General features: G+C 41.1%; 1 protein-coding gene across 2 annotated transcripts in view; it reads right to left on the reverse strand.

Annotated features, from left to right (window-relative positions):
* Positions 1–13,654, reverse strand: part of Reln (reelin) — a 442,954-nt gene that overhangs the window by 298,157 nt on the left and 131,143 nt on the right. For both annotated transcript variants that reach the window (XM_063237786.1, XM_063237784.1), the window contains exon 3: positions 1,709–1,844. In XM_063237786.1, coding sequence (XP_063093856.1) covers positions 1,709–1,844 — 136 coding nt within the window. The remainder of the gene's footprint in view (positions 1–1,708; positions 1,845–13,654) is intronic.

Genomic DNA, 13,654 nt, shown 5'->3' on the forward strand with positions numbered 1-13,654 from the left:
GCTGCCTACTTAAGTTGTATCCTGACCTTCAGAACATCACGAGTAACAGCTTTTCCTGTAGGTCATGATCCAGTTTGGTTACCAACACTGTATAATGTCACTTCCAGGCTTGACTAACAAGGCTGATATGGAAACTCCAATCCAGGAGGATGCCCCATCTCACTCCCACAGTGCCAACCTTGGAAAGATGAGCGAAAGGTTTCAACTCAGAAGCCAAACGCTCCTGTGATTGATAAACATTCTCCAGTTGATCAAAGATTCTGGTCCAGCCTCAAGAGCTTTTTGAGGAGCATTTTCTGTGCCAATGGAGGGTTCTACTCTGTTGTCAAAGCCCACTGCAGGCATCGAACTTTCACCAGAGCAGCTCCAGCTCAGCCTCCAGCCCCTCGAAGGAGAGCAGTAGACCTTTTCCACTGACAGCATGACATTTTCATCTCCAGGTCATCGTGGAGGGATGGAAAAGGCGGGCACTCATGAGTCTTCCAGATGGGCACACTCAGACAAAACAGTGCAAAGCCAGAGGCCAGCAGCAACCAGGGTCAGCAGAAGGCACTGGGACAGCTAAAAAGGGGTCCCCTCCAGTATGCTCAGATTTGCTCTGGATGCAATCTGGCTGCCAAACTGCAGTGCCACCTGCATGGCATGTGGAACATGAAGGGTATCGCTGGAGAGCAGACTTGTTTCTGGAGGCCTCTGGAAACAGCTGGGGAAAGATCTGTAGTTCTCTGTGTGCAGGGACCTCTTGGAGAGGCCAATAGAGATCATCTTCAAAGATCCAGCTCTTGCTTTCTGGGGATCCAGTCTGCTCTCCACCTTTGAGCACATTTTCACTCATGCAGTGGCTCCCAAGGAGACTCTGTGACACCTCAATAGCACTGTGACCTCTACTGACTGGAGCAGTTAGAGGAGGCCAGGAGACTCCCAGAAGCTGGGAAATGGAAGGTTTCATACTCAGTGACCTTGGAGGAGCTGGCTTTGAACTTCACCCAGGAGACAGGGTCTTTGCTCGATCCTTTCTTGAAGATTCTCTGCAGTGATGCAATGCAGGAGAACCTCCGAATCAAAGGGGTCCGGGAGCCTCACAGAGGAACCCTGAGCTGTGTAGCCCCTTCAGCCTCTGAGGCGACGCTGGTGACTTTTATCTTTTTTAAATTGGTAAATAATAATTGTATGCATTTGTGGAGTACACTGCATTGTTTTGCTATGGATTTACACTGGAGTGGTTGTACCAGATTAATTACTTATGTAACACATTCCATAAATATCATTTTTTGTGATAAAAACACTTAAAATCTCATCAACTTGGAAATACATGATACATAATTACTCACTATATTATTACCATGCCGTGTAATAAAACACACTCTAAAACATTCCTCTTCAGTGAGACTTTCTACACTTTAAACACCTTTGCCCCATTTCCCCCTTTCTCTCCCTTACTACCCCAATTTGCTCAATTTTATGATGGTGCATAGTTTTTGTCAGCCAAAATCCAACTTAGAAATCCCAAGGTTATAAACGAATACACACAAATAAACCACTGAGGTTATTTTGACCAAGTTGTGACCTCTTTTGACATTCACATTAATGACTTTGGTTAGGGTCAGACCTAACAAAATAATACATTTAAATAGCAACTCTGGATGTCACGCCATGACATCCAGGGAGTATCCGCCCTCAGCCTGCCCCCAGCCCTCCAGTTACTCACATGAAGTTCACACAGCCTGTGCCCGCGGGGGGAGCGATCCAGACGAAGCTGAGGTTGGTTGTGGGCAGATGACTCACGTGCGAGGCCACCACGCTGCACATGAACTGGTTACCGAATTGGTGGTCAGACATGATCCCTGAGAAGGAGACAGAAAGGGAAGTTGTTGTAAAGAAACTGAAACCCAGTGCTTTCCCATCATGGAAATAACAGTATCTTCTGGGCATTTTTCTTTTCTGTTAAGAGTCGTTATACTATTTGGCTTCTATACAAACTATGTAACTTTTGCTTTTTATGGCTAGAAGGAATAATTTAATACACTATTGAGGAATGACTTGTGGCAATCATTTTTATAATATTTTCTTGGCTTTGATTTTATTGATGGGATGTGGGGCCATCATTAAAAACCACCAAAACAAACCTGTGGTTTGAATAAGTTTGGGTTTCTTGGAACTGTCTACGAGCAGGGAGACCAAACACCCTGGGGAACCAGGGCACATCAGTAAGAGCCTGCTCATGGCGACTTGTCAAAATATTCCACGTTGTGTTAGGTTATTTCAGAGGGTGGGGAGTTGAGGTTTGCCTGGGAATTTCACAATTCTAGGACTTCACGTCCTGGACTTGGACTCTCACACCCTAGTCCTGTTGAGATTTCAGGGAAAGATGATTTTGCTTCTGGATGTGGGGCTATCACAAAATAGAGGCTCCTTTATTACTCAGTGTCTTAATAGTTTTCATCTAGAGCCCTGGGGAATGGGACCCATGGAGTGAGGATAAGGTTATTAATACAATAACATCAGTAGTCATGTAAATGTGGAAGGGCTGTTGGTCACACCTGAGCTTTGCACTGTGTTTTAACTTTCGTCTGTGTTTACATGTGACTACAGAGTACCAGCTCAGTCTGAGAATGGCCTTCTTTAATGTCCATGCTTAGTGAATTTGCTTGTGTTCAGGATAAGAACACCATGCTCTAGCTGTGAGCAGAAACACCCTCCAATTGAGCTATCATGGGATTTTTTTTTACGTTTTTTAATAAGTTAGTTCTCTTGGTTTTAACTCAGGTATGAAATATTATAGAGGAGTAACCAATAAAAATAAACAACCCACTTAGAAAATGGACAGGTCTGAACAGATATTTGAACAAGAAAATATAAAGATGGCAAATAAACATGAAAAGACATTCAAAGTCATATGTCATTAATAAATTGCAAATTAAAACAACAGTGAGGTATTACTACATATCCACTAGAATGGCTAAAATCCCAAACACTGCCAACACCTGATACTGGTGAGAACGTACAGTAACAGGTGATTGCATTCTTTACTGGTGGGGATGCAGAAGAGCATGGCCACTTTGGAAGACAGTTCAGTAGTTTGTTTTTGTGGAACTAAAAATACTCTTGACCCAGAAATCACTTTTCTTGGTAGTTATCCAAGTGAAATAAAGATTTATGATTTATGTCCACACAAAAATCTACATGCAGTTTATTTACAAATGCCAAGACTTAGAAGCAACTACGATGTCCTTGGTAGACAAGTGAATAAAACAACTGTGATACATTTAGACCATGGAATCCTATTCAGCTAAAATAAAATCAGCTATGAAGCCATGAAAAGATAGTAAGGAAATTTATATAAACTTAGTACCAAGTGAAACAGCCAGTCCAAAAGGGCTGCCTACTATTTGATTCTGACTATGTGACATTCTAGAAAAGGCCAAACCATGGAGACAGTGATGAGATGAGGAATTTCCAGGGAGTAGGCAGGAAGGGGAAGGAACAGGCAGGACAGGGAGCATCTTTAGGGAGCAAAACCCTTCTGTTTGTGACACGGGATGAATATGTGTCATTACACAAGTTTTAAACATGCACAGAATGGCGGGAGAACATGGCGGATAGATAGCAGCAGCTACAGAGGCTCTCTGAGATACCCCACTTAAAATCCAGGAATGGTGCAGTATGAGAAGTCCTAAGTAGGGCGAGATACACCCTGCCAACCCAGGAATGAACCAAGCTAAGAGAAACCAACTGGAAACCCAATCCTGGTGCTATAACAGAAACAGATAAAAATCTCAGCGCTGGAAGCTAGAACCCGCACCACTGGAAGCCGCGATTTGAATTTCCTGCTGCAGCTGCTGTGTCCAAATCTGCAGGGCAGGGAGAGAGACGTGTGAAAGCTCTGAGAGCAGGAATCTGCGAACGGAATTGAGAGCGGGACTAGCAGGGAACCCTACATTGACTTGCGGTGAGTGAGCAGAACAGGGATCCTTTCATAGAGTAGGGAGGCTCCAGCAAAGGACATACTGGGACTGGGCAGACTTGCCCAAACAGGGCGCTGCAGTGACATTAGCCGCATATTCCCCTCTCAAGTGGGATTGGTAGGCAGTGCTCGGCCTGCGTGATGTCGCTGACTAAGACCCAGTAGGCTAGCCCAAACCAGGTCCCAATGCCTGGCAGTGCACCCTAGCAGTGAAGCTTTCAGTACGTTGACCTGGAGGGGCGGGCCCAGCAGAGGCTGCCCAGGTCTGTGTCTTCCTAGTACACTGCAGTGGGCAGGAACACCTAGCCGGCACAATTCAAACAAACTGTAACTGAAAAAGAGAAAAAAATTGGGCCTCCTACATTCACTTGTAGGGAAGGAACAAAAAGTATGGGAAGAGGAAGCAACACAAAAGGGTCCTCAGTCCCCAATCCTGAGAACACTGATCCAGGAAAGGGAAACGCAAAGGAAGACAGAAAACATGCAATATCAGACACGGCACCAATAGACGTAAAGCGATACCTCCAGAGCCTCATAGACAAGTTTAAAAATGATGTATTTAATGAAATAAAGCAAGATATAAGTAGAATAGTTAGAGAAATGCTAAGCACCATCCAAGAAAAAACAGATGGTGGAATGGAAGAACAGAAAAAAAGGGGAGAATTGTTTGATGGAGAAAATAGAGAAAACATAGAATACATGAAGTAGGTTCAAAGAGATTACCAGGAAACTAAAAACTCTATCGAAAGCTGGCATAACAGCTTGAAAGACATTAAAGATAGATTATCTGAATTGGAGGGCAGATTTGTAATATGGGAGCATGAAATGAAAAACCTCTTAAAAATAACAAGAAAACAAACAGCAATAATACAAAGACTAGAAGATGACAAGAGGATCTATAACTTAAGAATTAAGAACATAAAAGAAGAAGTAGGGACACAAACAAATAGACTACAAAAGCTATTCACAGAAATAATCCAAGAGAATTTCCCTAACTTAGCAAAAGGTAAAGATACTCAGATGTATGAGGCATACAGGACCCCAGCCACCTACAACCCAAACAGAGCTATACCCAGGCATATAATAATCAAAATTCTAGAAATCCAATATAAGAACAGAATACTAAAAGCTGTCAGAGACAAGAAACAGATCACTTACAAGGGAACACCCATCAGAATTACAGCAGACTTCTCGGCACAAACCATCAAATCACGAAGAGTGTGGGGGGAAATAGTTCAAGCTTTGAAAGATAACAATCTCCAGCCAAGACTGATATATCCTGCACAACTGTCCCTAGAAATTGATGGAAAAACAAGGTGCTTCCAGGATAAAGAGGAACTAGGGGAATTTACAACCAGCAATTCAACTCTACAGAGAATACTGCAGGATATTCTAAAAAAGGAAAATACCAAGACTTCAGAAACAGTGGCAGAGCGGCCACAATGAATGGAGGAGAAAGCGAAATGAAGTAGACAAACTGACAACAAACGACAGAAAAAGAGCTCAACAGAATTGAGGCAGAGAAGATTGGATGGTAGGAACAGCTATTTTGGAGAAAACAAGACATCATAATAGCTAGTGCTGATTTAGTATCATCTTGCTTTGAAGTCCCATCAAGCTTTTATTCTTCTGTCTCCATCGGTCTTAACAGGTTGTTTCTTATTGGATTTTATTATATGTGATAATATAAGCAAAAACTTTTATAGACAAGGAGATTATACAGGAACCATTGTTCATTTTCTATTAGTTGGTTGTAAATACCCTGTAATACTGTCATTCTCTTGAATGGTTTTACATTGTCTTGATATGTTTGGTGCTACAGTATACGAAGTTATACTCAAAGATTTCAAGGAAAGAGACACTATGGTAACTTCTTTATGTTAGGATATCTTGTGGTGAAACACTATTTTGCTTAAATGGTTATGCTTTGACCTGTATTGTTTTGTTGTTATGCCCTCTTTTATCTCAATCTCTTTTTTTAAATTATTTACTTTTTTATTTTTATCTTTTTAATTAAGGGAAAAATAAAAAATAGCAGGATACATTATAGTAACCCACTTTGATTTCCTATTAACTTGATTTGAAACCCTGTATAGCCCTCACCATCTTCCTTTGACTGATTTTCCTCTATTCTGCTTTGCTTGATAGTACCAAGTTCGAAAGTATAGGCAAAACTGTGAAGACAATAACATTCATTATGACGCCCATTCCGGTTGACTATTATCTTCTTTTAAAGCCCTGTAATGTCTCCAATGTTTTGGTTTTATTCTTTATTGTTTTGTTCAATTTTATTATAACTGATGATATAGGCAATTCTTTTTAAGATAGCAACAGGCAGTATGGTAACCATTGTTGATCACCTAGTATTTTGTTTTTACATTATCTATTATGTCCATCCTTTTGATTTGACTGACTCTGTTCTGCTATGTCACATTTGGTTTTACTCTCTTCAAAAAAAAGTAATAAGAACTGTGGGAGTAATAAAACCCAAAATGTGTAATTGTCATTGTACAAAAGAAAGGGAAAGAAAGTGCTCTAAAGTTTATAACTGCATATATATTTAAGTGTATAAGATAGATAACCATATTACTGAGTTTTGTTGGATCATTGAACAAAACTGTTTGCAGTCTCATTGTTTGAAAGCCCACTTTATATGCTTTAATTTTGTAACTTAAACAGCTATCTCTAAGATAATAATATGTAATCTATTAACTAGTGATTTCCTACTGTTTATGTTTTCTGAAATTCTGTATAACTTGTACCCTTTTTCTATTTTTTTTTTTCTTTTTCTCCTTAAATTAAAAAAAAATGCACAGAATGTAAAAACCTAAGCGTAAATCCTCATGGACTCTGGGTGGCAACACCGGATCAGCACAGGTCCCTGGACTGTAACAAATGCACCACTGTTGGTAGAGGGGGAATTTTCCATGCATCAGGACGGGGCGTACGGGAACCCTCTGTACTTTCCGTTCATTCTCCCTGTGAGCCTAAAATCTTCTCTTAAAGATGAAATTCATTCATGAAAGTGAATTGCAAGTGGGAAGTGAAACTTTAAAAAAAACTCCCTCCTTAAGTGGCTTTGAGCAAATGACATTCTTTTTTGTATCCAGCTTTGTCTGTAAAATGGAAATGCCATGCTCTGTATCATGAATATGTTGTGAGAATTCAGTGACTCAGTACAGATACCAGTACCTAGCACAGGACCTGGGAGCACTGGGCTCTCGTTCAATATGGATTTGTTCTTTCTAAAACATGATTCTACTCATTCTATTTCCTTACCAAAAAAAAAAAAAAAAAAACCTCACTGATCCCAAATTGCCTATACCTACACTGTGCAAATTAATATCTGCTAGCCACAGTGATTATTTAATTGTTAATTAATTAAAGTTAGAGAAAATTAAAAATTCAGTTCTTTAACTGTACTAGCCACAGTGTGAATGCTCAACCACAGGTAAATGTGATAGCACAGAACACTTCCATGGACACAGAGATCCCTCCTGGGTGGTGCTGGTCCGCAGGATAAAGTTAGGACCCTTTGGATCGACTGTTAGTATATTTTTTCAACCTTAGCTTTGGCACTTCCCGCCCCCATGTCTTGCCCATTCCTTTGCACTTTACACACACAAAGTAACCAATGAACTTTCTTCTACCTTGGCCCAAGCTGTGCCCTCTAACTAACGTGCCCTCTCACCAACAGCTCTCAGTCACTGATGTATCCTATAGCAAGATTTAATTCAGTTTCCAATTCAATAAACCTCTACCATGCACCTCCAAACAAACCCCAGCCACTCTCCATTTACACCCCTGCTGACTCTTTCCTTAACTGCAACACAGGTCTTAGCAGAGACACTGGCATGTTCTGCTTGATCACCTATCACTGCATCTTAAGTTCCTTGAAAGCAAAACCATGTCTGTACTCCTCCAGCACCTAGTATAGTCAATATATTAATGCCCTTATGTCTCTGGTCTTTGGTCTTGTGCTGTCAAAGGTCTTGTCAATCCCCAAAATTAAAAAAAAAATTCCCCTGTATTTTCTTTCTACTCATTTTTACATTTACATCTTTAATACATCTAAGTTTTGTTTTGTCATGTGGCATAAAGTAAGTGCTTAGCTTTTTGTTTTCCTAAATGGTCCTAGGTTCCCTTATTGTCCCCTGGGATTACAGGTTTCTCTGTCCTCCGTCTCACACCCCTAATAAGGCTTCTCTGAAAGGCATATGTGATCATGTCAAGATCCTGCTCAACCTCCTTAAATGGCTCCCCCGGCAGATTCCAGAGAGATGCAAACTCCTAAGCATGGGTTACAAAGTTCCACACAATGTCACCCCTGCCTGCTCCCTCTCACCATCCCGAGTCCAGCGCTGTGATGGTTCTCAAGCACTGGCGTCCGAGCCTCCCCACCCTCATCCTCACCTATAAGCATCGGCTCCTCTTTAGATACCAAGGCCCTGAGCCTTCACTCTTCCCCCACTCATCTTCTCTGCTAGAATAACATCTGCGCATCCTTCAAGACAAGGATCAACTAGCCTCTGTTTAGCACTCAACACAGAGCAGTCCCTCACTGTCCTAGCCTAATGGTAAAAGGACCCTTCGGACACGGCCAACTCCTAACTTCCTCCCTCCACACCCACTGCCCCTGTTCCATGCTCGGACAGCTGCTGCCCCCCACCCCTCCACCACAGCACTTGATCTTCTCCCCAAGTACTCCCCCAAGTACTTTAATTGATGTACGCAAATGGCTATCAAAGATTGGGGATTTAGCTCATGGGTACAAGTCCCTGAATAGCAAATGCGAGGTTATGAGTTCGATCCCCAGTACAAAAAAAAGCCTATCACCATGTCCTGACATATCACAGGTACTCAATAAATGCTGTTATGAATGCACGAATAATTCTAAAATAAAGACTTCAAGAATTATACATATTACAGAAACTAGCTAAATAGAATCTTTACAATAGAAATCTGTCTAGAGTTGATCAAAAGAAGTAGAAAAGTCTGTATTTGACATATCCAAATGATGCTCTTTTTCTCACTCAAAACCTTGATTTTTTTTTTTTTTTAAAGTTGCATCCAAGACAAAATTCATCAAGCCAGAGAAACCACAAGGTTAGGGAGGATCAGACACTCCGGGGAAGTTACAGTGTCTGAGGGCAGCCTGCTAGCCATGACTCAGGGCTCGCCACGCCCCTCTGGCCAGCCCCGAAGGCAGGGAGCCAGTGTGTGGAAAAGGACACATCTGCAGCAGGGAGTCAGCCTGGCCAAAGAGAGAAAACCAAGCATCCGTCATCTTACAAGGAAGGAAATGAATCAAGCAGAGTAGGTAGGCAGAGCCTTGCTAACAGGATCCATGTCAAATGACTTCCCGTTCCTCAAAACCCTTCTTAGAAAGTGAGTCAGTGTCTGACCCACACGCCACTTCACAGGACACTGTAAGGCGGCTACTTACACCCTTCCCCAGGTGAATGTGTCAGAGAACAGCATTCTTACAATCCAGCAGTTTCTCCACTTCGCCATACAGTGGCACATTGGAAGAGATTTAAGAAACAGTAGCGCCCAGAGATTCTGGATTAACTGGTTTGGGGAATGGTCTGGGTACTGGCAGTTTTTAAAAGCTCAGCCAGAAATTCCAAACTGTAGCTAGGAACTTGCATTAGAAATGATGCCCTAAAACATGTTGTTTAGAATTCAGAACTTACAAAAATACTATTCATAAGAAAGATACCAATACACATTTTAAAAGTGGCCAACAGCCTAACAGCCCTGGTAGTAATGCGAAAGAGCCTCTCTTTACTGCTCCTAAAACCACCCTAAGCATGTGCTCTAGGGTCCTGTTTATGTACTTTTGAACACTGTTAAGTATATGATTGTCCTTGCTTTTTTAACACAGAGAAGATTATACTGCTATCACACTATAATTGACTTGTTCTTTGTGAACACTTAAAAGTTGATCAGAATTGAATTGTTAAAAATGTTTTTCTAAATATCAACAAATGGGGAAAAAAACCCTATATTTACAGACTCTCTGCTTTATAACAAACCTTGTTAAGCCCTGGGAAGGTTTATAAAAGAAATATAGCTGATAGTCTCTGCCCTGAAATGACTGGAGATGGGAAGAGAAGACTGGACAAACTAATATCCTAAACAAGTCTGTGTGAACTGGATGCCATGTGTCTAGAACACAAGTGGGTGGCGTGGATCCAAAGAATCAATTGAAACGTGATTCCTGTGGGCAATTCCAATAATGAAAACAGTGTTTACTGAACACTTACCTGGTTCTATTCCAAATGTTCATGAGTATAACTTACTATAACTCCCACATGTGACTTGATTTACATGAAGCACCAGGGTACGGACAAGATGTGTCCTCTCGGCTCTGCCTGCACCGCTCCATGACCTTGTCTGGGTGACCGTGCATAGCTTCATTCTGACACCTGGTCCAGAATCATTATGACCCCTCTCCAAGTACAGTTTAGATGAATGTAGGACACACAATCAGAGAGGACCAGCCAGTGGGGCACGCAGAGCAAACAGGGACCAGGAGAATGGGTGCAGTGAGAATCGGCTTCCGTCATTCTATAGGACACATTTTCCTGCATCCTCCACAGAGACCTTAATGCTTCTGTGTCATAAAAGACATGGGCAACCTAATTAACATATGGGAGCTAGAATCCTGTTCTTGAGATAACTGAAATACAAATGTGATAAAGAATTTAAATTTACATCCATATGTTTCCTGCTGCACCCTGAGAACAGGATATATGTTGAGCTTTTAATATTACTTGGAAAGGGAAAATAGGATCTATAATAAAAGGATTTAATTACACTGTGTTCCTCAGGAGATACGTACAAACGTTATACAGGTGTGTAGCATGGTTACAAGGAAAGAGTCCTGTGTTTAAGTTTGTGGTTATGTGTGAACTGTCACACACATTTTCACATGGATGTTTTCCTAGAGAAAGAGGCTTTTCTGGAAGAACTGGGCTCTGTGTGGTTTTCCTTATCTCACTTTGAGCAAAGAATGTGGTTGACTTGTCAAAACCTGAAATTCTACAAAGTTGATAACTGTTTGTATATAGCAAGATTTTAAAGTATCTATGTTATAAAGACAATTTACTTTTGAATACCGGCTGTACACAATTGAAACACAGAATATCTGTGAACTAGCTGTAATTTCTGTATCAACCATTGATATAAAAGTCCTCAAAATGACAATTCCTTTGATGAAGTGGGAGTGTTTTAACAAACCACTGGGGGATGAGTTTACACATTTATCTTCTTAATCAAAGTTATGGTAGAAGGACCAGAATCTTTAGCAGGGTTTTCTGAATCCACATTGTGCTCCTGCAGGATGAGGCTTGCGATGTCTTTAATTATTCTAAAGTTGCCTCCATGATCCCTTTTAAGACAGTGACACACATTTTGGTGCCTTCTGGGATGTCACTTTTCTTGACAAGTCTTCAGTTATTTTAAGTTTGTGACTAAACCTTGCATGAACCCATTTTCCCTCAGGAATATGTCTCTGCTTTTAATGTTGACACCACAGGTCCTGAGAACTGTAACTAGAAGTTCTATGTTCTCTCAACTCTAAAATAAAAATATACATATTCTCATAAGAATGTAGTCTATTTGCTTCTAAGGAACACACTGAAGATTTTATTATCCAAAATAACCAACCTAGTGAGAAATTTACATTCCCACGTCAGGTTATCCTATATTTTGCAGGTTAAAGATGTGGACCACTCTAAGCCATTTAGTTTGCAAATGGCCACAATTAGTGTTAAAATTGGTACAAACATGTCCTGGTTTATTTTTCGTCAATTTCAAAACCTAAAGCATTTATGGATGGGATATCGTTAAACAAGGAGCAGGTACACTAAAACTACAGATTTCTTTCACATGAAAAATGGAATTGCCATATATACAAGGATAGAATATTGAAAGAAATACAATTTTATTATTCCAAAAACTTTCAGAAATCTTGGTAGAATGTTTTGTCAGGGAAGTTTGGTAAATTTATTGATTTATGTCTACTTAAACATACAACAAAAGTAGCACAAATAGTCAAGATTATTTTTATTTCTTTTCATTTTGATCACATGTTCTTTCTTTAACAGTATATTTAGCCAGAGGTAGTGGCCCATGCCTCTAACCCTACCACTCTGGGGTGCAGAGATGAGGGGCAGGAATGTGGCGGATCATAAGACTGAGCCTGGCCTGGGCAACTTAGTTACTTAGTAAGACCCTGTCTCAAAAAGGATGGGGTGATTTTTAAAAGTTTGCATCGGTTAATGAAAAACAGGCAGTTCTGAAAATCTAGCTTGCAAAGCTAGGGTTTTATGGTAGGTAAAAAGAGAAGATAGGTCTTGGTTTTTTTTTTTTTTTTCTGTCACTCTTTAACCTGTTAAATCAACTGTAAGCATTTGCTTACAGAATTTGACTTATCTATGATTCACCTTCTTTGTGACATCAATGACCTGAGCTAGTTCAACAAAACAAAATGTAAATTTCCATGCTGAAAAATAAACCATGCAACCTCCTGATAAGACCCGATCACAGCTTATCTGTGAAGTTGCCTTGTGAGGAAAACGGCTGTGAGAATAGCAACAAGGTGCGTGCAAGTTCACACCCACACACTCCGTGTGCTTATTTCCTAGTCATTACATCAAAAGCACTTGATTTCAGATTTTGGTGTAAAAAGCAAACAAAGTATAAAAAGATTTTTAAAAGCCATGCTAGCATTGCACGTCTGTGAACATGTTAGGAATGTAGAAGGATTTACACTATTTCTACACACTTTTTATCAGTTATAAATAGAACCTGTTCTAAGTCAACCTGATTGTACCCTCACTCACCAGCATTATGGAGATGAGTTGCTACTGCCCCATCCTCTCCCAACACTTGTGTTTATGGAGTGCTTTCTAAGGGCCCCGGATCTGACACACAGTATGACCTTCCTTCCCCTGGAGAGGCAGGTCGAGATACAGACCCCGAAGCAGGCTGCTACCAAGGAGCTGTGGAATCCTGGGCAGGGTACTCAACCTGTCGGTTCCTCAATTTCCTCACTCAGACAGTGGGGTGGCCATAAGGAGGCTTTGAAGAACAAATGAGCACATGGCACCTTGTGTTATACATGCGAGCTATGATCATCATTTTCATTTTGGAGTTTAAGGAACCAAACCACAGTGAGTGTAAGGTCTGATTAAGGAGCTGGTGCATAGATCATCTTCTGTCTTTCATGTCTGCTGGGTTCTTCCCTACATCCTTACACGGCAGCACCTTGGTTCTAGGATAAACCCTGCTCCTGCTCCAATAAAATCCTGCCCAAATCTAGTGACAATGTGCAAACCACCTGCAAGTGAGCAGGAAGACAGCCTTTCCTCTAGGCACGAGCTCAGGCCGCCCTCTCCTCTTCCTTCCCCTCTCTCTCCCTCTCTCCAAATACAATTTCTCATCTCTTATTTCATAAATATCCTTTGACATCACGACAGAGGCATTTCTGAACTGCATGTTGATGTGAATGGAACATCTTTAAATTAAAACTGCTTCCCCATGGGGCAAAGCCATCCAGATACAGTCGTCTCTGAGGCTACCGAGTTTCACGGAGCAGCATCCTTTCCAAAGAGCTAGGTCAAATATGCTCTGTCTTTAACTCAAATATTCTCTGGCCTACGGGCCCACAGCTTAGCTCTG

Source organism: Cavia porcellus, unplaced genomic scaffold (assembly GCF_034190915.1).
Source record: "Cavia porcellus strain 051 isolate PalLab524CR breed Dunkin Hartley unplaced genomic scaffold, mCavPor4.1 scaffold_2, whole genome shotgun sequence".
Classification (NCBI taxonomy): domain Eukaryota; kingdom Metazoa; phylum Chordata; class Mammalia; order Rodentia; family Caviidae; genus Cavia; species Cavia porcellus.